The sequence below is a fragment of the Polypterus senegalus genome, chromosome 8 (genome assembly GCF_016835505.1).
Source record: "Polypterus senegalus isolate Bchr_013 chromosome 8, ASM1683550v1, whole genome shotgun sequence".
Taxonomy (NCBI): domain Eukaryota; kingdom Metazoa; phylum Chordata; class Cladistia; order Polypteriformes; family Polypteridae; genus Polypterus; species Polypterus senegalus.
The window spans coordinates 35,850,560-35,873,612 of NC_053161.1; the positions used below are offsets into that span (position 1 = coordinate 35,850,560).

At 38.7% G+C, this 23,053-nt stretch overlaps 1 protein-coding gene across 1 annotated transcript in view; it reads right to left on the reverse strand.

The window, feature by feature from the left end:
- Positions 1 to 23,053, reverse strand: part of bmt2 (base methyltransferase of 25S rRNA 2 homolog) — a 69,127-nt gene that overhangs the window by 38,084 nt on the left and 7,990 nt on the right. The window contains exon 2 of the mRNA XM_039760955.1: positions 4,067 to 4,208. Coding sequence (XP_039616889.1) covers positions 4,067 to 4,208 — 142 coding nt within the window. The remainder of the gene's footprint in view (positions 1 to 4,066; positions 4,209 to 23,053) is intronic.

Consider the following 23,053-nt stretch of genomic DNA (forward strand, 5'->3'; position numbering starts at 1 on the left):
GTGTTCAAGTTATATGCCGTGTTTGTCAACCGTTGTAAAGATAACAGGTTTTATTCATCGTAGTGTTCACCACCCAAATTGGAACTCGTGAATGTAAGATGTTCAACAGGCATTCCCGGTAGTAAGTTGTGGAAATTGCCTGCAAATATTTAGCGGTAGCGTATGTATGAACTTAATTTAATCTTTTCCAGTCCTGCAAAGTCAGTTGACGCGAGCCACTCTGAGTACATGCATCAAAGCTTCTCAGCTGTCCTCGTGCAATCTCGCGATGTCAACGGCTTTATTTAATGTTAGCTAAGACCCGGCACTTAAAAGTTTCTTCCTACAGCAATTTTAACTCAATTACAAAGTGATCCAAAGTCTCGTTTATACCCTGTGTCTTCTCATTAAACTTGTATCTCGCGAATACCATATTCGTCGTAGGCATGACAAAAGGCAGCGGGAGTGTGTCTATAAACTTAACTTAAACTTACGGTTCACACCATGCTTTGTTTCCACAGTAGCTGCACTTATGAATATGCTTGTATGCATCACTCGCTTCCTAATCTTTTGCTGCCTTCTCAATTGTGAAATGGCGTTTTTTGTTCAGCGCTCTTTGGAGCTCTTCCTTGTTCTCTACGTACTTGCGTAGGAGGCGTGATGATCCGACACACAACTCCGCCTCCCACGGCCATCGAGCTCAGTCCATTACAGTACAGTATATGGACAAAAATATGTTCCAGTTATGACCATTACGTGTAGAATTTTGAAATGAAACCTGCCCAACTTTTGTAAGTAAGCTGTAAGGAATGAGCCTGCCAAATTTCAGCTTTCTACCTACACGGGAAGTTGGAGAATTAGTGATGAGTGAGTGAGTCAGTCAGTGAGTGAGTGAGTTAGTCAGTGAGGGCTTTGCCTTTTATTAGTATAGATATACATACACACACAACATTCCAGTTGTTTTTGCAACCTCACTTAAGTATCATAGTTCGTTTGCAGTACCGATTTACTTGCACGGATCCGAGAAAGACAAAGCAGGTTTATGGCACGGCCCTCCTCACTCACGTGCCAGCCGTGGGGCATATCTTACATCTGCTTAGCTAGTGAACATGAGAACTTCTTAATGGATTTAGATCAGGCTTTTTTCTAGAATTTGCTTGAACTGTTTCACTTCTCCGCGGAGGGATGGCTACTTTTCAATAAAATTAACATTTCAAAGACAAAACCTGATCATCAAGAGTGGAAAAATTGATTCTAAAACTACATCGAGTATGTGACTCTTCTGAAGTATTTAAATTCATAAATAATATTCATACATTAACATTGCAGTAACATGAACTAATTATTTAATTTGCATTTGTACCTTCATGGACTATTTTATTTTCAAATGCCCACATTAAGTAGAAGTGCTGTGTATTTTAAAATATTTCAGAATATACATATACAGAAACAAAAACTTTCAGTGCTTTTTAACATAATGTTGCACAGTTTCAACCACCTGATTAAACTTTTGAAAAGTTCTAAAAGAGTATTTGGCTAATCACACTAATGACTCCTTCAGAAGATGAAAATTATCTTCATCTTACAGGGGTTTTCATTAGTCTGGATATTATGTGCACTGATCCATCCATTTGTAAATTTTATTGGGCTATAAACGACCAACAAACAAGAAATGTAACACATAACTCACTCCCTAGCATTTAAGGCATTTATTCAGATTATTAACATGGAGTTTGAATAAACCGTTAAATCACTCAAGAGAATTTACATGTGCTTCAATAATCCAGTTATTCACAGAAACTGGCTTTCTAAAATGCAATGTAAACAATTATTTTGGTTAGAGAAAGCAGGTTATTGGCTTCTAAGTAACCTGGTTAAGACAGGTAGACTTCTACTCAAATAACCAGATGATGTGGTCATATTGGCCCTTAACTGGGTTACTGTTAAGGATAACAGTCTGCGCTTGTTCAATGCATGCTAACAGCCTGCACATGTATTTGCTTCATAAACGCATTCAGCAGCCAGATGTAGAAGTGTCAACAAAATACATTTCCAGAGGCAAAGGTTAAGGCCAACACATTGTTCTTTCTCCTGGCTGAAATAAGCTATTTTAATATTTCAGAAATCGCTAAATGTATGTTGATAAGCTGAGCATACAGTGCTAAACTCAGCAGTTGAACACATTAAAAGTAACTTGTGTTACATAGATTACTTTTTAAAGTAAAGAGTACCCTAAAGAAATGCTTATCTTACTGAAGTAAAAATACCAGTGTTATTATTCCAGCAGCTTTGGGTGCAAGGCAAAAACACATGTATCGGGGTCCTTTGCAGGGGTCAATAGCAGAGTCAAACAAAAGTATGCTAGGTGCAATTAGAAACCTATAATGTGTCAATTTGACTAAATATATTTATAAAAACACAAGAAAATTATCACAGACATCATGCTTATTTTCAGATTCACAGACGCCGTGTACTTCAATGATGTCCTTCTTTGACAAAGAAGAACTGCAGAAGATTGCTTGCCCACATAATTGCAAATTTTTAAGAAACCAGGATTCTGTCGAATAAGGTTATTCACCCTAATCTGGTTAAGCATGTGCATTTAAACACACTGAATGTTTGAATTCAACTACATGGAAACCCCAGTTGCTTCAGTAACTTGGGAAGCTATGTTCTTATTCATACCTGATGGAATTCTGCTTTGAGAGCTTCTTCGTTTTGAAGGCATGTTCCAGCTAGGGAATCCATTCCCAGGCTCCCGATTACTGGGAGTCCGGGATTCACAGACATTTTTAATTCCCAGGAATGAAACTGCTGTAATTCCCAGGAAACCAGGAACAGCCAAGCTCACATATATAGCGTGTAAAAGTGTAAAAATCGATCAAGAAATAATAGAGTTATAGTTAAAAATAATTAAGTGGCACGTTTTTCTTTGGCCCACGGTGTAGTGTGTTGCCGATTAATTCAGTCAACAACAGACCAGAAGCAGTCATCATTCTCCCAGCTCCCACTAAGACTGAGCACAGTGGACTTGGAGGAGTCTGCACTCTGCAGCTCATGAATGCTGGTATTCACGATTTCGTTCTTTCGATCACTACCCACAGCTCATGACCATAGGTGAGGGTAGGAACGTAGATCGACCGGTAAATTGAGAGCTTTGCCTTATGGCTCTGCTCCTTTTTCATCAGGACAGACCGATGCAGAGCCTGCATCACTGCGGACGCAGCACCAATCCACCTCTCGATCTCACGCTCCATTCTTCCCTCACTCGTGAACAAGACGAGATAACATGACTTAAATAACTTAAAAGTAAGAGCCTTTTTGAAGAACAAGTCTTATATTATATATACATTATAGCAGCAGCAAACAAGCAGTCTTTTTAAACAAGAGGAGATGAGGGTGGGTGATACTATATATACAAGTACAGATAAACAGCAAAGAAGATTAAGGCCACTATCAACATGAAATACAGAGAGAACTTTATAAATAGTTAAGAACCAAAACATGTAACTAGTCAAAAGAACAAGAACTCTGACAAAAAGATTTAAAAGCCAATCATGAAGAAATAAGGTTTCCTGGGAAATTCTTAAAGCATGAAGGTAAAAGAAATCACATTTTGGACCCTTTCCCTATAGCTGGGAGAAAAATGAAAAAAAAAAACTAGCTATACCAAGCTAACTTAGATTTGTCTTCCGAGTTGTTTGTTATTTTCCTTGTAATATACACAAACTGTATTTGTTTATAGTGACAAGAGTGTTTAGGATTTTTGTTGAAAAATATAGTCTATTGCTATTTCGAATATAGAAATTGCATATAAAGACAGAGTACAACACAGGCTGTCACAGGACTGCAGTTGGTGGTGAATGTGCCAACGTACAACAAATGATGCACAGTTCAAAGAGAACTGATGCCTACTATGCAAAACATGCAAGAACAGTCAGAGTCTCATCAACAAACTACAAACTAGTATTTGAATGACTAACACCAAAGGCAAAGAAAGAAAGGCACAAATTGGTAAATTAAGGGCAAGCATCCACTTTCCTCTGAGAGAAAAAAAAAGGGTCTAGCAACAACAGAATCTGCTTACCTACGGCACCATTCAATGCGCCCTTCTCCTTCACATTTCTTTGACCAGTGGTGGTCTGCTAGGTTTTTCATTGCTAAGGCATATTCACTAAGGGTTTCTTCATCCTTGCAGTGCTCACGCCAAATTTTATCAAAATCTCCCACTAGAAGAAAGACAAGAGAGCAAAAAGTTAAGAGTGGAGAGAAAAATGTAATGAGACTATAATATAGAAGATCTTTTGTAGAAATCTTTATATCATTATAAGGTTTATTTGAATATATTTTTATAAACCATGCTCTAGATTATCTATAATTTAGTGTGAAAGCTCCACTTAAACAGACACATTTTAGGAAACCCTATGCCAATTGGCAAAGACAGATGAAGCAAGTTCCTCCTAGAAGGTGGATGAAGAGAAGGCAGAAAATATGTCAGTGTAAAAAAATTATAGGAGGATTTTTTTAGTTCTAAAAAATATTTTTATGACACATTAGGTTAAAAAAAAAGCCAAAGTCTTAATTTTTATATTTTATAAATTATGAGCATAAATATTAGTTCATTAATGACATGAGACATGTCTGAAAGATCATGACCATGCTATTTCTATTTTATTTTCATCTGTTCCAAGTGAGGTCTTGTACTGTACCTCTTAAAAATAATTACTGCAGTTTTAAACATAGGTGTGTGTCATTTTAAAAATGTTGTCTTATTCTACAGTTTGTATAAAAAAGTGCAGAGGGTTTAATATTTTTAATTACTGAAGTATATGCTGAATTTTACCTTTACTACCCGAAATTTGAAAGAGGTTTGTTTGTTTGTTGAAATGTATCTTATATTATGCAACCCTGATAATATCACAATATAAAAAAATAAGTTATAAAGAGTTTGAATTTTCTACAAAGGAAATGTTGGTAATAGCTGTTATTTCTTTAGATTTATCCGCTTAATTAAATGTATTAAATTAATTTAAGAGAAATACTTATAAATACAATAAAATTTATTATGAGTGTCACAACCATCTCACATTCATTATATTTTACCAAAATTCTCAGTGAAGGACTAAGGCTAGAATAAATTTTTACATTAATTGCACATCAGGGTCAAAGTCAGTAAAAGTTACAAAATATTCTAAGTTAATGTAATTTACATTTTTTCACAAAGATTTCTTTCTTTTACTAATTAGAATTTGTCTGACAAGTAATGTTTTTATCTATGAATAAACCACAGAACACACAGTAGTAGAATACTGGATCAATGAAAAGAGTTTTCCTTTGAAATTTTAGCATTGAGAAATTGTTAGCAATACAACATCTATCCTTTTAACTTGGCAAGGAAACTTATCTATTTAGGAATCAGATTTGTTTTATTTCTAAATTATAACTCAGGGATGAGTTCACCCCCCAATCAATTAGGGATGCACGATAATATTTAATATCTTATTCAGCCGATAATGGGTTAAAGTTATTTTAATGGCAAACCAATGACTACATTTGATCAATAATTCAAACAGATATTTGATGACACATTCAATGTGTTCCAAATGACATGCTGAACTACTGCACGAAGTGAGAGCCACATAAAATACACCATGTGTACAGTTGTGCTTGAATGTTTGTGAACCCTTTAGAATTTTCTATATTTCAGAATAAATATGACCTAAAACATTATCAGATTTTCACTCAAGTCCCAAAAGTAGATAAAGAGAAACCAGTTAAACAAATGAGACAAAAATATTATACTTGGTCATTTATTTATTGAGGAAAATGATTGAATATTACATATTCACACACAGGCGCGCGAGACAGAGGCACACACGCACACAGGCGCACGAGACAGGCACACACGCACACAGGCGCACGAGACAGGCACACACGCACACAGGCGCATGAGGCAGAGGCACAAACACACAGCTGCTGCAGGCTCGCGAAAGAGACACACGTACACATGAAAGAGAGAGAGAGCGAGCGAGCAAGAAAGCGAGAGAGGGAAGGCTGGACGCATAAGGTAGAAAAGGTTTGTTTTTGTTTTCAGTTCTGTTTACAGCGATCAGTTCATAGCGTGCATTGTGGCAATGTTACTTTTCTTGGTGGTTTATTAAATTACGGATTTTTCAAATGTTCATTGTTTTCCCTGTGCTTAAAACTTATTAAAAAAAAAAAAAAGTGTTTTTAGTGAGCGGTTCCTAGCACTATAGCGCAAACTATTCCAGTGTTAGTCTTCTCTGTTGTTTAAGGTTTTCTCAGTGTTATTCAATGTTTTTACATTTAGTTTACTATTACGCTGTGCATTCTATGGTATGATTAACTGTATTTGTGCTTAAAAACTAAAAATATATATTTACATACAGTTCGTACGGTCTGGAACGGATTAATTGTATTTACATACAATCCTATGGTGGAAATTGCTTTGTTTCACGACCAAATCGGTTTACGACCACAGTTTTGGAACGAATTATGGTCGTGAACTGAGGTTCCACTGTAATACTCCAGGCTAGTGCACTTAGCATTGCAAAGGAGACAAACGAATAAAGGAACCCAAGTTCTTACTTTACAGCTTGCTGTGAATGACTGTGTATTAGCCCAGCACTTCAGATATAATAGTGATTGGCAGAAAGATAGTTAGGCATTTAAAGCATTCATGATTAACCAACTATTGTCTCAAAAACATACAAACAGATCTTGGTATGTAGCTGAAAAAAAGTTTCAACAAGATGTTGCTACCAGATGGATAGCACATTTTATATGCCAAGAAGTTTGCTGTCAGGGGATAGACTGCTCATTTTGAGTTGCCTATAAGTAACATCTAATCAGAGATGACTGACTAACCCTAACCCTAACCCCATACTCCTGGAGCACCCCCCACAGGATTCCCCAAGGGACACGTTCGAACACCTTTTCCAAGTCCACAAAACATATGTAGACTGGTTGGGCAAACTCCCATGCACCCTCCAGGAACCTGCTAAGGGGGTAGAGCTGGTCCATTATTCCGCGACCAGGACGGTTCCTGAATCCTCCTGTTCCTGCTGAATCCGAGGTTCGACTGTCTGGCGGACCCTCCTCTCCAGATCCCCCAAATAGACTTTTCCAGGGAGGCTGAGGAGTGTGATCCCTCTGTAGTTGGAACACACCCTCCGGTCCCCCTTCTTAAAGGGAGGGACCACCACCCCGGTCTGCCAATCCAGTGGCACTGTCCCCGATGTCAATGCAATGCTGCAGAGATGTGTCAACCAAGACAATCCTACAACATCCAGAGCCTTGAGGAACTCCAGGCATATCTCATCCACCCCCTGGGCCCTGCCACCAAGGAGTTTTTTGACCACCTCAGTGACCTCAGTCCCAGAGATGGGGGAGCCCAACTCCGAGACCCCAGGCTCTTCTTCCTCATTGGAAGGCATGTTAGTGGAATTGAGGAGGTCTTCAAAGTACTTTCCCCACCAACTCACAACATCCCGAGTCGAGGTCAGCAGCGCACCATCCCCACCATATACAGCGTTGACACTGCATTGCTTCTTCCTCCTGAGACGCTGGATGGTGGACCAGAAGCTCCTTGAAGTCGTCTGAAAGTCGTTCTCCATGGCCTCCCCAAACTCCTCCCATGCCCGAGTTTTTGCCTCAGCAACCACTGAAGCCACATTCCACTTGGCCTGCTGGTAGCTATCAGCTGCCTCTACAGTCCCACAGGACAAAAGGGTCCGATAGGACTACTTCTTCAGCTTGACGGCATCCCTCACCACCGGTGTCCACCAACGGGTTCGTTGCCCCCCCGACTTGGAGCCTGTTCATTGGGGTTTACACTGGTGGACTAGAGGGTAGCCTCCCTCCGCCTTCGGGTGGGGGTACAGGTCCTAACTGTTTGTGAGTATGCGCCGAACAGCAGTTTTTCAGTACCCACCCTATTTGGAGACTCCGGAGGGAGTGCTAGAGGGCATACCTTCTGGGGACTCCCTCGTTCTGCTGGGAGACTTCAATGCTCACATGGGCAATGAAAGCGAGACCCGAAAGGGCGTATCTGAGAGGAATGGCCCCCCCGATCTGAACCCAAACTGTGTTTTGTTATTGGATATCTGTGCTCATCACGGATTGTCCATAACGAACACCATGTTCAAGCATAGGGATGTTCATATTTGCACTTGGCACCAGGACACCGTAGGCCTCAGTTCAATGATCGACTTTGTGGTCGTGTCATCGGACTTGCCGCCACATGTCTTGGACACTCGGGTGAAGAGAGGGGCGGAACTGTCAACTGATCACCACCTGGGGACGAATAAGCTTCGATGGTGGGGGAGGATGCTGGTCAGGCCTGGTAGGCCCAAACGTGTTGGGAGGGTCTGCTGGGAACGTCTGGCAGAGTTCCCTGTCAGAAGTAGCTTCAGCTCCCACCTCCAGCAGAACTTCAACCACGTCCCGAGGGAGGTGGGGGACATCAAGTCCAAATGGGCCATGTTCCGTGCCTCTATTGTTGAGGCGGCTGACCGGAGCTGTGGCCGTAAGGTGGTTGGTGCCTGTTGTGGCGGCAATCCCAGAACCCGTTGGTGGACACCGACGGTGAGGGATGCTGTCAAGCTGAAGAAGGAGTCCTACCGGACCCTTTTGTCCTGTGGGACTCTAGACTGAATACCACTATTCTAATATAACTCAAATGTAATAAAAGGTAATACTGGAAGGCAAAAAAGTACAACTGCTGATTTTATCTAGATGTTTTTTGCACATAACTTGTAGGATCGGCAAATACTCTAAACACATAAGGGCGCTCAGCGCTTTCATTATGTACAATAGGAAAAGATGTGTAGGGCCCTCTGGCCTCTAAGGGGAAAACAGATGCATAGCTGATAAAAATTGAAAATATTAATGACTGCATTTACCTTGTTTGCAAAATCACAATCTCTGTGAAAGTGCGGTGTATGCCTTATTTCTCTTCTATTATGATGCTTTTTGTCAGTCACATTCATTAAAGCCCTGGTTTTCACTTGAATCTCTTAAGGAACAAGGTGCCACTCATAAGCACTTCATGATTTACAACGAAACAGTAAAAATTGTAATAACAGTAAAATAAAATTAAAAAAACAGCACATATAGAACTGACATGCATTAAAGCATCCCAAACTTTGTACCATATACTTGTTTTTAATATAAACATTCTAATTTTAATCTGACAGCTCTGGTAAAAGCTAACATGCAGGCCTCTCTTTTATATATGAAAGAGGGCACTTAATATAATGCTATATACACAAGCATGTTTTATTATTCAACAGCTGGAGGGATTTTTGTCAGAAGCACCAATTCCAAGGCATGAAAATTACTGCAATACTGGAAAAACAGCTGGATATGGTTCTCTACCACTGCCAAAGTACCACACAAATTCCTTTTAGCCCCATGCACTAGCATGGACAGCATAAGTTTGTTCACTGTCACTTTTAATGCAGTCAAGAAAAGAGAAACAGAATTTCCTCCAACAAGGCATTGATACTCTTGTTTGTCAACAAAAGCCTCCACCTCATGCTAAAAAAATATAATGCTGAATTACCAGAAAAAGTTAGTTATTTCTTTAACACAGTGTGCTTTTCCACTTTTAAAACTTTAACTCTTTCAATTGTAGTTACATCATGCCTGAAAAAGGGGCCTGAGTTGCCTCGAAAGCTTGCATATTATAATCTTTATAGTTAGCCAATAAAAGGTATCATTTTGCTTGGCTTTTCTCTAAATTGTAGTAAGACTTATTTTAGCAAAAACAAAGAGAAAGACAACAGTATAATGAATGATCAGATAACCAGCTAAATGTTGTTCAGCAGAAGCCATTTATTTTACTGATCACAAATTATCACCAGAACTGTATCATTTTACTTTTTCTCAATTTTGACTATTTCAATTATTGTCTAATTTGTTGCATCAAAAAGAAAGCAAAGAGTGTTATTTAAAGAAACAGCCCGCAAAACCACTATCCAATAAAACCAGCAGGTAGCCAGTTAAAAATGAGAGTTGTGAAAAAGTAACGTGCAATACAAATAAATGTTCAATTTCTCTGTAATTATCATCTAAACAGATCTAGATTTTTCTCTGCATGTTATGAATGTGTACATCAGCATTAGCAGATTATAGAGACATTAGTGGATGTCAGAATTGGGCCCAGAATTTCTATATTGGTACAATCAACCATATAATCAGTTAACATACATGGGAGAATCTGTTGACTGTGAACGTAAGCTACAAGAAAAACAAAAACGGAACCATACTAATGTATAGTTAAAGGTGAGCCAAAATGGATCAGATGTCAAATTATTGTAATGTATAGTGCATAGCACAGGCTAGACGACAGACAAAGCTTTCAGTTTAATATTAAGCATGTTGTTTTTGCATATTTTAAATAAATACTACAAAGACCACTACTTTCAACATCCTTAGACACAACAATATGATTAAAATGTATAAATTTAACTGCTTTAATTATTGCGAAAAATCTTTTATACTATGTCTAGATAACTACAAATGCTGAAAAATGCTTACATAAAATGTTTAAACCTAAGGCAATCCATATTCTGGTCCCAATCAATTTGCAAAATATGACAATATATGATACAACGCAAATTTGAAACCTCCAACTCTAATCCAATTAATCATTTCATAGAAGGATGCCAGTCTTCTTTAATTCCTTACTCATTCTGGTTTTTTTTCCCATGACAAAAGAAATGTCAATTTTTGTAACCCTTGACTGAAACAATAATAAACATAACCAAAACTACTAATAGGAAAGAAAGCAACAACCAAAATGTTAGGCGCACCAACCCCAACCTGAACCCAAGCCCTCCACCCAAAAAATAACTTTATAACTTGGACATTAAAGACAAAAATGCACATTATTCAATTTAAACATTCCGTTTCACTTGATAACAAGTGACACTGAAGAGTCTATGAGCTACCACTGCTATGCTGATGACACACAGCTGTACTTATAATAGCACCGGATGACCCTGATTCTCTTGATTCACTAGCACAATGTCTGACTTGTATCTTAGAATGGATGAATAGTAACTTTCTCAAGTTAAAGAGAAAACTGAAATCTTAGGGATTAGCAATAATGGATACAATGAGGCTATTAGAAATAAACTGGATACATTAGAATTAAAAGTCAAGATGGAGGTAAAAAGCTTAGGGGTAATTGTTGACTGTAATCTGAATTTTAAAATCACATATTAATCAGATCACTAGGACAGCATGTTTTCACTTAAGAAACATAGCTAAAGTTAGACCTCTTATATCACTGAAAGATGCTGAGAAATTAGTTCACACGCTTGTTTTCAGTCGACTAGATTACTGTAACGCACTCCTCTCAGGACTACCCAAAAAAGACACAAATCATTTGCAACTAGTGCAGAATGCAGCTGCTAGAATCCTAACTAGGAAAATAAAATACGAGCACATCTCTCCAGTTTTGATGTCACTACACTGGTTACCTGTGTCATTCAGGATTGACTTTAAAATTCTGCTTATGGTTTATAAAGCCTTAAATAATCTCGCCCCATCTTATATATCGGAATGTCCGACACCTTATATTCCAAATCGTAACCTTAGATCCTCAAATGAGTATCTCCTTAGAATTCCAAGAGCAAAACTTAAAAGAAGTGGTGAGGCGGCCTTCTGCTGCTATGAACCTAAAATCTGGAATAGCCTGCCAATAGGAATTCGCCAGGCTAATACAGTAGAGCACTTTAAAACACTGCTGAAAACATATTACTTTAACATGGCCTTTTTATAACTTCACTTTAAATTAATCCCGATACTCTGTATGTTCAATTCATCATAACAACTATTCATGGTGACTCTAAAATCCGTACTGACCCCTTCTCTCTCTTCTGTTTCTTTTTCCGGTTTCTTTGTTTCACCTACTCAAAGCATCATGATGCTCCAACAATGATGGATGGATTAAAAGCCAGAAGTCTACATGACCATCAACAAGTCCTTCCATGAAAACCCTAAATCCAAAGAGGACTGTCTCATTTATGTTAGGTAGAATGCCCAGAGGGGACTGGGCAGTCTAATGGTCTGGAATCCCTACAGATTTTATTTTTTTCTCCAGTCGTCTGGAGTTTTTTTTTTTTGTTTTTTCTGTCCACCCTGGCCATTGGACCTTACTCTTATTCTATGTTAATTAATGTTGACTTATTTTATTTTATTACTGTGTCTTATTTTTCTATTCTTCATTATGTAAAGCACTTTGAGCTACTTTTTGTATGAAAATATGCTATATAAATAAATGTTGTTGTTGTTGTCTATAAAGGGATTTAAGAAACAGTAAATGGTCAAATTTTTGTTATGTGTACACACCACAAAAGGGACTCTTTCCTGCATACCTTAAAATTGACCTGTAACAATAGTATAATAAACAATAAATGAAATTCAATATCCCACATTAAATACAACAGATGATAGCCAGATAGAGACAGAGAGAGATAGAGAGATTAACTGGCTGACTACAATAATGCAGGGAACTCTAGAATTTGATGACCAGCTACATTCTAAACCACAAAAGCATTTACTGCTTAAGACATTTAAGGCTTCTACAGTGGTGTGAAAAACTATTTGCCCCCTTCCTGATTTCTTATTTTTTTGCATGTTTGTCACACAAAATGTTTCTGATCATCAAACACATTTAACCATTAGTCAAATATAACACAAGTAAACACAAAATGCAGTTTTTAAATGATGGTTTTTATTATTTAGGGAGAAATAAAATCCAAACCTACATGGCCCTGTGTGAAAAAGTAATTGCCCCCTGAACCTAATAACTGGTTGGGCCACCCTTCGCAGCAATAACTGCAATCAAGCGTTTGCGATAACTTGCAATGAGTCTTTTACAGCGCTCTGGAGGAATTTTGGCCCACTCACCTTTGCAGAATTGTTGTAATTCAGCTTTATTTTTAACCTGTGGTGTATCATACCTGAGTTCAATTTCCGTAGCCACCCCCAGGCCTGATTACTGCCACACCTGTTTCAATCAAGAAATCACTTCAATAGGAGCTGCCTGACACAGAGAAGTAGACCAAAAGCACCTCAAAAGCTAGACATCATGCCAAGATCCAAAGAAATTCAGGAACAAATGAGAACAGAAGTAATTGAGATCTATCAGTCTGGTAAAGGTTATAAAGCCATTTGTAAAGCTTTGGGACTCCAGCGAACCACAGTGAGAGCCGTTATCCGCAAATGGCATAAACATGGAACGGTGGTGAACCTTCCCAGGAGTGGCCGGCCGACCAAAATGACCCCAAGAGCGCAGAGACGACTCATCCGAGAGGTCACAAAAGACCCCAGGACAACGTCTAAAGAACTAGAGGCCTCACTTGCCTCAATTAAGGTCAGTGTTCACGACACCACCATAAGAAAGAGACTGGGCAAAAACGGCCTGCATGGCAGATTTCCAAGACGCAAACCACTGTTAAGCAAAAAGAACATTAGGGCTCGTCTCAATTTTGCTAAGAAACATCTCAATGATTGCCAAGACTTTTGGGAAAATACCTTGTGGACTGATGAGACAAAAGTTGAACTTTTTGGAAGGCAAATGTCCCGTTACATCTGGCGTAAAAGGAACACAGCATTTCAGAAAAAGAACATCATACCAACAGTAAAATATGGTGGTGGTAGTGTGATGGTCTGGGGTTGTTTTGCTGCTTCAGGACCTGGAAGGCTTGCTGTGATAGATGGAACCATGAATTCTACGGTCTACCAAAAAATCCTGAAGGAGAATGTCCGGCCATCTGTTCGTCAACTCAAGCTGAAGCGATCTTGGGTGCTGCAACAGGACAATGACCCAAAACACACCAGCAAATCCACATCTGAATGGCTGAAGAAAAACAAAATGAAGACTTTGGAGTGGCCTAGTCAAAGTCCTGACCTGAATCCAATTGAGATGCTATGGCATGACCTTAAAAAGGCGGTTCATGCTAGAAAACCCTCAAATAAAGCTGAATTACAACAATTCTGCAAAGGTGAGTGGGCCAAAATTCCTCCAGAGTGCTGTAAAAGACTCATTGCAAGTTATTGCAAACGCTTGATTGCAGTTATTGCTGCGAAGGGTGGCCCAACCAGTTATTAGGTTCAGGGGCAATTACTTTTTCACACAGGGCCATGTAGGTTTGGATTTTTTTTTCTCCCTAAATAATAAAAACCATCATTTAAAAACTGCATTTTGTGTTTACTTGTGTTATATTTGACTAATGGTTAAATGTGTTTGATGATCAGAAACATTTTGTGTGACAAACATGCAAAAGAATAAGAAATCAGGAAGGGGGCAAATAGTTTTTCACACCACTGTATAAATTAGTGCAATACTATGCTAATCTTGAATACATATAAAAGGTGTCCGAGAACCGTTCAAAATCTTTTCATAGTACAGCTGTAGATCAAAGACAACAGCAAGTGTGATAGAAAAAAATTCTCTCAGAACGTGTTTTGAAGGACTGTATTTAAGAAGCAAAAAAAAAAACTTTTAATTTTCCTAATGAAGTTACAAATTAACCATTCAGAAATAGGGTGATCATGGTAGTGAGGTGCAAAACAGATTTTTAAATACTGCAGGGTATTTTTTAAATAAGTGCAAGGTAAAACAACCAACCTTTTTTTTTTATCAAATCAAGCATAAATGGTGACATTTAATCTCACATTTGATTTTACTGCCCTATAGCACAGTACTGGGAGATCGCATATCTACTTGATCAGTTAAACAGATCTCAATAAGTAGTTCTGATGCCACTTCATTCTGCAATTTATTTTATATGAAACATAAAGTTACTTGTTTTCTTAACTGGAGCAGAGTTAAAAATGGCATTACAGCTGTAAAATTTGAGAGAAAGCAGTAAGTTATTATCAATAAAAATAGTCAAGTAGTGTTTATTTGTGATGCACTGATGAAAAGGAAAAAAAAAAAAATACTGTCTTAAATATGAGTGCAGAAAACTTCAAGAATCTGGGATCCTGAATAACATTTTGAAGTTATGGTGTTTTACCTCCAAAGTGTTCAGACTGATTTCTTTGCAGATATGTTGCATTTTTTCGGCATGAAAAATTACATTTTTATTAAATCTCAAAAGTATAATAATTATACAAATAATAATAGTAATGATGAGTAAAAATAATATGAAATGAACAACAAAAATAGTAACAGTAATAATACTACTACTGATGATGCTAAAACAGTATATAATCTCAAAATGAATACTTTGTGTGGTAAATCTTAAAAGTACGGTGAAACACATAATCCACCGTCACAGTCAGGGCAATAATAACGTGTTTCTGTTCAGATTTTATTTCCAGATTTATCAGTTTTTGAACAGTACATGTACGAGTTGGATTCTGTTTTTTTTCTGTTGGAGGTATATAATCAAAATGTCTACCGATAAGATGCTCTTGATTTATCCACGATGTACTGGGATGAGAGCGTCTCTTTAGCTGTAGCATGGATGGTGAATGTGTGGCAACGATTTGTTCTACAAGCTGGCATGTAAAATTTGCATGAGATGCAGTTTTTCCAGTTTTTTGTTTGTATAACAAGAATGTATTCCAAATGCACTAATCCACCAGATGACAAAATATCTTTTTGTAGTATTTCTTTTGTTGCCTCTGTATAATGGGATAGAAAGTCGATTCTTGATCCACATTATCAACGCCACCTATTGAGATATAGTTGACCATAGTGAAAGGCTTTGTAACCTGCTTGTTGCCTTTTGCCTGTACAGTGACAGCAGCTGTATTATGTACGGTGCTAAGAAGACAAACATCTTTCTTGTCCTTCCATTTCAGAGCAAGCACTTTACCCTTTTGGCAAGCTACTAGCGCACCTCGCTGTAATTTAGCTTTCCTATAAGTCTTCAGGCATGCCACGAAGGTTAGGACATTCCAAATGCATCAGTCTTTCTTTACAACAAGATGTCAAATAGCTCTGGCAAAGTATAAAAATTGCCCATGGTTATACGGTAACCTTGATCCAGCAGAGCATCTATCAAATTCAGCACCAATGACATAGCAACGCCATACTGATTGTATTTTGGATCAAACATTGTTCCTTTCCCTGTGTACGGAACCAAATTCCAAACATATCCTGTTTTAGAATAAAAAAAACTCGTAAAGCTTTATGACAAATCTTGCTCTTTTTGACGTGATGTACTGTTTCCATGACAGTCTGCCCTTATAAGCCATGAGAGTTTCATCGATGCAGACATTGTGGTCTGGAATGTAAAAGCTCCAAAATTTTACTACAATTACCTGGGGCCTCATGTATAAACGGTGTGTATGCACAAAAATGTTGCATAAGAACGTTTCCACGTTCAAATCACGATGTATAAAACCTAAACTTGCCGTAAAGCCACGCACATTTCCACAGTAGCTCATACCCTGTCGTACGCAAGTTCTGTGCTCAGTTTTGCAGACTGGTGGCACCCAGAGTCAAAGCAGTGCTACTGTTCCTGTGTGGTTACCCTTTCTTTTTTAGATCCATATCCCTGACGCGGTTTTATAAATACACTGAAATTAACCGCATATTATTTATTAGTTTAATGCATCTGATTGTAATTAACCTAAAACAATATAATGGTCCACAGAATGGTCAAACTACTCCAAATACCATAACTGCTTTAGCGGTTACTCTTACTGCACCTTCTTCTTCTTTCAGCTGCTCACGTTAGAGGTTGCCACATCGGATCATCTTTTTCCATATTACTCTCACTGCACCACTCGGAGTATTTATATCACTGTATCTCAGTGTGAAACACCGCTGTACAGCATCTGATCAGAAAAAGAATTATCTGTATACAGTATCAAGCACACGCTGCCTCAGCCACGTTGTCTATTTAACTACTCTCATATGGCAAATGGTTCAGAGCCTTTCCTCGCTGTTCAGAAACAGTTTCATCCCAAGAAATCTAAACACACTCAATCAGTCCATCAAGTGCTCCTTGTAGAACTGTTTGTACTTATAAGTACAGGTGCTGGTCACAAAATTAGAATATCATGACAAAGTTGATTTATTTCAGTAATTCCATTCAAAAAGTGAAACTTGTATATCAGATTCATTCATTACACACAGACTGATGTATTTCAAATGTTTATTTCCTTTAATTTTGAGGATTATAACCGACAACTAATTAAAGTCCCACATTCAGTATCTCAGAAAGTAGAATATCAATTAAGACCAATGCAAAAAAAAAAAAAGGATTTTTAGAAATGTTGGCCAACTGAAAGGTATGAACATGAAAAGTATGAGCATGTACAGCACTCAATATTTAGTTGGGGCTCCTTTGGCCTGGATTACTGCAGCGGCGTGGCATGGAGTTGATCAGTCTGTGGCACTGCTCAGGTTTTATGAGAGCCCATGTTGCTCTGATAGTGGCCTTCAGCTCTTCTGAATTGTTGGGTCTGGCGTATTGCATCTTCCTCTTCACAATACCACATAGATTTTCTATGGGGTTAAGGTCAGGCGAGTTTGCTGGACAATCAAGAACAGGGATACCATGGTCCTTCCAACCAGGTACTGGTAGCTTTGGCACTGTGCAGGTGCCAGGTCCTGTTGGAAAATGAAATCTGCATCTCCATAAAGTTCATCAGCAGCAGGAAGCATGAAGTGCTCTAAAACTTCCTGGTAGATGGCTGCGTTGACCTTGGACCTCAGAAAACACAATGGACCAACACCAGCAGATGACATGGCACCCCAAACCATCACTGACTGTGGAAACTTTACACTGGACCTCAAGCAACGTGGATTCTGTGCCTCCCCTCTCTTCCTCCAGACTCTGGGACCTTGATTTCCAAAGGAAATGCAAAATTTACTTTCATCAGAGAACATAACTTTGGACCACTCAGCAGTCAGTCCTTTTGTCTTTAGCCCAGGCGAGACGCTTCTGACGCTGTTTCTTGTTCAACAGTGGCTTGACACAAGGAATGCGACAGCTGAAACCCATTTCTTGCATACGTCTGTGTGTGGTGGTTCTTGAAGCACTGACTCCAGCTGCAGTCCACTCTTTGTGAATCTCCCCCACAGTTTTGAATGGGTTTTGTTTCACAATCCTCTCCAGGGTGCGGTTATCCCTATTGTACACTTCTGTCTACCACATCTTGTCCTTCCTTCGCCTCTCTATTAATGTGCTTGGACACAGAGCTCTGTGAACAGCCAGCCTCTTTAGCAATGACCTTTTGTGTCTTGCCCTCCTTGTGCAAGGTGTCAATGGTCGTCTTTTGGACAACTGTCAAGTCAGCAGTCTTCCCCATGATTGTGTAGCCTACAGAACTAGACTGAGAGACCATTTAAAGGCTTTTGCAAGTGTTTTGAGTTAATTAGCTGATTAGAGTGTGGCACCAGGTGTCTTCAATATTGAACCGTTTCACAATATTCTAATTTTCTGAGATACTTAATTTGGGTCTTTCATTAGTTGTCAGTTATAATCATCAAAATTAAAAGAAATAAACATTTGAAATACATTAGTCTGTGTGTAATGAATGAATCTAATATACAAGTTTCACGTTTTGAATGGATTTACTGAAATAAATCAACTTTGTCATGATATTCTAATTTTATGACCAGCACCTGTACAATTACCTCACTGTAAACTTGCAATACACTTATAATATTGCATAACCTGAGCCACCTTATAAAGCACATATTTACATATGATGACGATATCATTTTTAAGATGAAATGTTGCAAAATATGTTTATTAAACAGATAAAACTTTAACTTCATTTAAATAATCTATATTGTTAATAATTAAAGGACACGGTGTTGCTACGCTAGCAAGGATCTGGCGCTCTGCTCACGGATTGTTCCTGCCTTGCACTGTATGTTTCACTGGGACTAGCACGAAGGATAGAATAATTAAACACGTACTACGAAGATATTTCAATGTTCCTTAAAAGATTTGAAGAATCTGCGTTCAACTTCTAAGCTTACAGATGGCTTAACATCTATTACAGAGCCGATTGGATGGCAATTGGGTATTTGGAGAAAGAAAAGTAAGGACAGGAATTGGAGGTTAGTATGTTTGAAAGAGACAGTACTGCTACAATACAGTATTTCATCGAAGATCATGCATGGCACAGGAAGCATCTTGCGTGAGACATGAACAATCACTGCGCCACCGTGTTCCAATGTTTAATAACAATGTTTAATTCCTATCATCATGAAAATGATATCACGTATACATTTCAGTATTTTAATTATTCAGAGAGCTGTAATATCATGAATGTAATGGATTCTGTGTCCTGTCGGAGGAAGAGAAAGCCCGAAGGACGTAGTGATTCACACACATAGAGCACATAGAAGATCAAATACAAAAAAAAGCATTTAGCGTGCTACTTTAGTTATGATGGGATTTGAGAAACTAGTAAATGAAACAGTTTTAAGATGAAGTTTATGATGTTCTACTTTAATGACAAAATAAACTACGTGATTAAAGTGGAAATTTCGAGATTAAAGTTGACATTTGGTGTTTTTTTTCCCCAACTGTGTCCATTTTTTTTTCTCTGTACCCTATTAAGCTTTCATATGACACTCAGACGGTGGGTTACAACTTGCCCTTTCACGGTGACTTTGATATGTGACAACTTTTTTATTTCGGGCACTGTGCGACTTTGTGAACTTTAGCTTTCGAGTTTCTCCAACACGCTATGTCACTCGATCAACTTCCTTTTGTTGTTTATACCACTGTTTAAACCAACAAATAGTACGATTTTCCTTGCCTCCACTTGGTATTCGCTGAAATTCTACTTTCCCTCGTGCTTTTGCCATTGCCTTTTCACAGAACACTGAGCTTAAGGGCTATTTATATTGATTTGCAAATTCAAAGAGGCATAATTCTAGGAGGAGTTGGGGTGGGGAAGCAGGCGCATGCAAGTGTGTTAATTTTCACGCTGACTGGGATTTATGTAGCGGAAGAACGTGGAAGCTGGTGTTCGCACAGATTTATGCATCTGGATTTTTTTCTGCATAAGCACATTCTGCTTTTGTGCTTACGTCATGTTATAGTGCAAATTCTACACATGGTGTTATGCATGATGCCCCTGGTATATCTCCAAAGTTTGCTTAATTTTGGGTACTGGATGGGTATTCTCATCAAAGTCTCCACTGTTGGTAAAATGCAGATATTTCATAATTAGTGAAAACCAAATATCATTTCTCCAAAGAATGGCAGCAATGACAGCACTCCTTTAGTGATTCTTGGTTCTAACACTTGGGACACTCGGAATTAACGCTTTTAGCACGGTTTTCACAGCCCGAGTAATGCTCGGGTCTAACACTAAGGAGGTTAAATATCGCAGTGTTCAACACTGTAGTTGCAGTTACTAATGGCCAATCTAAATTAGGGTTTAAATCACACAATTAAAATATCCTGCCTTTAAAAGTTTATGAGAGCAAGAACTTTGACCATGAGTGAAATATACAGACTGTATGACTGTAATAGAGAATGTCATGAGAGACTCTGTGGTGCACCGGTAGAAGTTAACCAGCAGCTGTTGTAGGACTTGTACTTTCTTCAGAGGTTTTAATTTCTTAGGAGCCTGAAGACTTTCTTGGCCATTGCTGTTGTGTTTGTTACCCATGACAGGTGAAACTCTGAACTGGCTCCACCATCTTGCCATTAATGTCAATGGGGTGACCACTGTAGTTCAGTCTCCTGAAGTCCAGAAACATTTCCTCTGTTTTTAATGGAACCGAGTGGAAGGTTGTAGTTCTGGCTTTAACTCTACAGATGCTCGACCTCTTCTCTATAGGAAGTTTCATCATTATTGAAGATCAGGCTTATCACAGCGGTATCATCCGCAACTTTATTATGATGTTAGTATCATGGGTAGATTTGCAGTTGTTTGTGAAGGGGGAGTAAAGGAGAAGGCTCAGCACAGAGCCCTGCAGTACCCCAGTGTTCAGTATTATGGATGAGGAAAAGTGCTTACCCATGCGCACCCATTCAGTTGCACAGATGTGGGTTCAAGCCCAAGTTGTTTAGTTTAACAGCCAGTTTGTTGGGGGCGATGGTGTTGAAGGCAGAGCTATAGTCGATAAACAACAGCTGCATATAGCTGTCCCTCTGCTCCAGGGGTGACAGGGCAGTGTGAATGGCAATTGAGACAGTGTCCTCAGTTGATCCGATTGCCCTGTAAGTGAGCTGGTATTGATCCATGGAGGTAGGGATGTTGATATTAATTTGTCTGAGGACAAGTCGCTCAAAGCACTTTATAACAATAGGGGACAGGGCCACCTGGCGATAATCGCTCAGGGATCTCATCACTGCCTGTTTTGGAACAGAGACGATCATAGCAGACTTGAGTCAAGCGGGGACAGTGGCCTGATCTAGAGAGATATTAAAAAGGCTGGTAAACACTGCTGTCAGCTGTTTCGCACAATGCTTTAGGACCCATCCAGGAACCCGATCAGGGACAGCTGATATATTAGGATTAATGTGGCTTAGAACCGGTTTCACCTCATGTGCATTTGCCGCCAGAGTGCATAATGGGGCCTCTTGCTGTGTTAGTTTGGATAGGTTGGTTGCTGTTCTTGCTGTTCTTATCAAATCATGCGAAGATGTGACTGAAATAATCAGGAAGAAATGAGTTTCCAATGTTGGTTGAACAGGTATTGCCCTTGTAGTCTGTGATGGACCTAATGCCCTGCCACATGCATCAGGAATCAGAGCAGTTAAAATACTCCTCTATTTTTGCTTTGTAGCAGTGTTTTGCCTCTTAAATTTCTTTCCTCAGACTGGACCTAGCTGTTTTATAGATCTCTGGGCCTCCTGTACGGAATACAATGTCGCAAGCCTTCAATAGGTCTTGGACTTTCCTCTATCCGGGGTTTCCTATTAGGGAGCGTATGGATGCTCTTAGCAACAGTGACATTGTCCTTACAGAAGTTAATGTAAGATAAAACAGAGGAGCCATATGCGTTTAAGTCCATGCGATTGTCCTTTGTAGCAACATGTTTGAACATTACCCAGTTGGCATCATCAACACATTATGTAATTCAGTTATGGCTCCCTCAGGCCATTTCCTATTAGTGTGTACTGTAGGTTTTGTGGTGGCAATAAGAGATTTGTATGCCAGAATAAAGAACAAAGAAATGTGATCAGGCCTGCCGAGGTGAGGGGAGACTGATGCTATATAAGCATTTGCTACATAAAAGTACAGGTCTACACTTCAGTGTTATGAATTCTAAGTCCAGAGAGCAACACTTCTCAGCAATGACTGTGGAAGTGCACCAAGCATTAGTTACATATATGCATAACCAATCTCCTTCGTTAAGAGTTTAAGCAGTATTTATTTTTCAATTACTGATAAGAAAAGGTGATTAAATAAATCTATGCACACTAGAAATGGTACATTATCATATTCTTTATAAACACTTCCTGTAATTCAAACCCATCCTATAAAATCTCTCCATATATTGTTAAATTAGGGGATGGGGAAATCCCCCTCACCTAAACAAAAAATTCCATTTTGTTTTCCTTGCAAAGCAACATCAACCATAACTGAACACTAAGCTGGCACAACAATCAATCAGTGGATCAGTGGTGGGAAAAGGGAGAAGTGGCTTAGAAAACATATTCTGAGGAAATATGAATCAAATAGTAACTAGATTAAGACAACCACCACTGCCAAATTCTCACCTAATTCTATCAAATACAGAAATCAAGAATTACTTAAAGCCGATGTCACATTTCATGAGTTCTAGTTGTGGGATATTTCAGATTTTCCAGCCGCATCCCTTTGCCAGACCAAGTCAATTTAATCGACTGAAAATAGCCTCCATGTCACATTTACCGACTGAATGCTAACCTTCTAGCACAGTTGTGTTTGCCCCTTTTTCTGATAGCTACTGACACACCTGTTAATGTACGAAGGGTTATCAGCTATGGCAAGTTCAGCCACAATCTCTACCTTTTATCTTTTATCCATACTGTCATAGTATGCAAATCACAACACAGACAGACAAGCTTTTTTTGCTATTTTTGAGGTCTAAAAACACCCTTAGTTCCTTATTCTT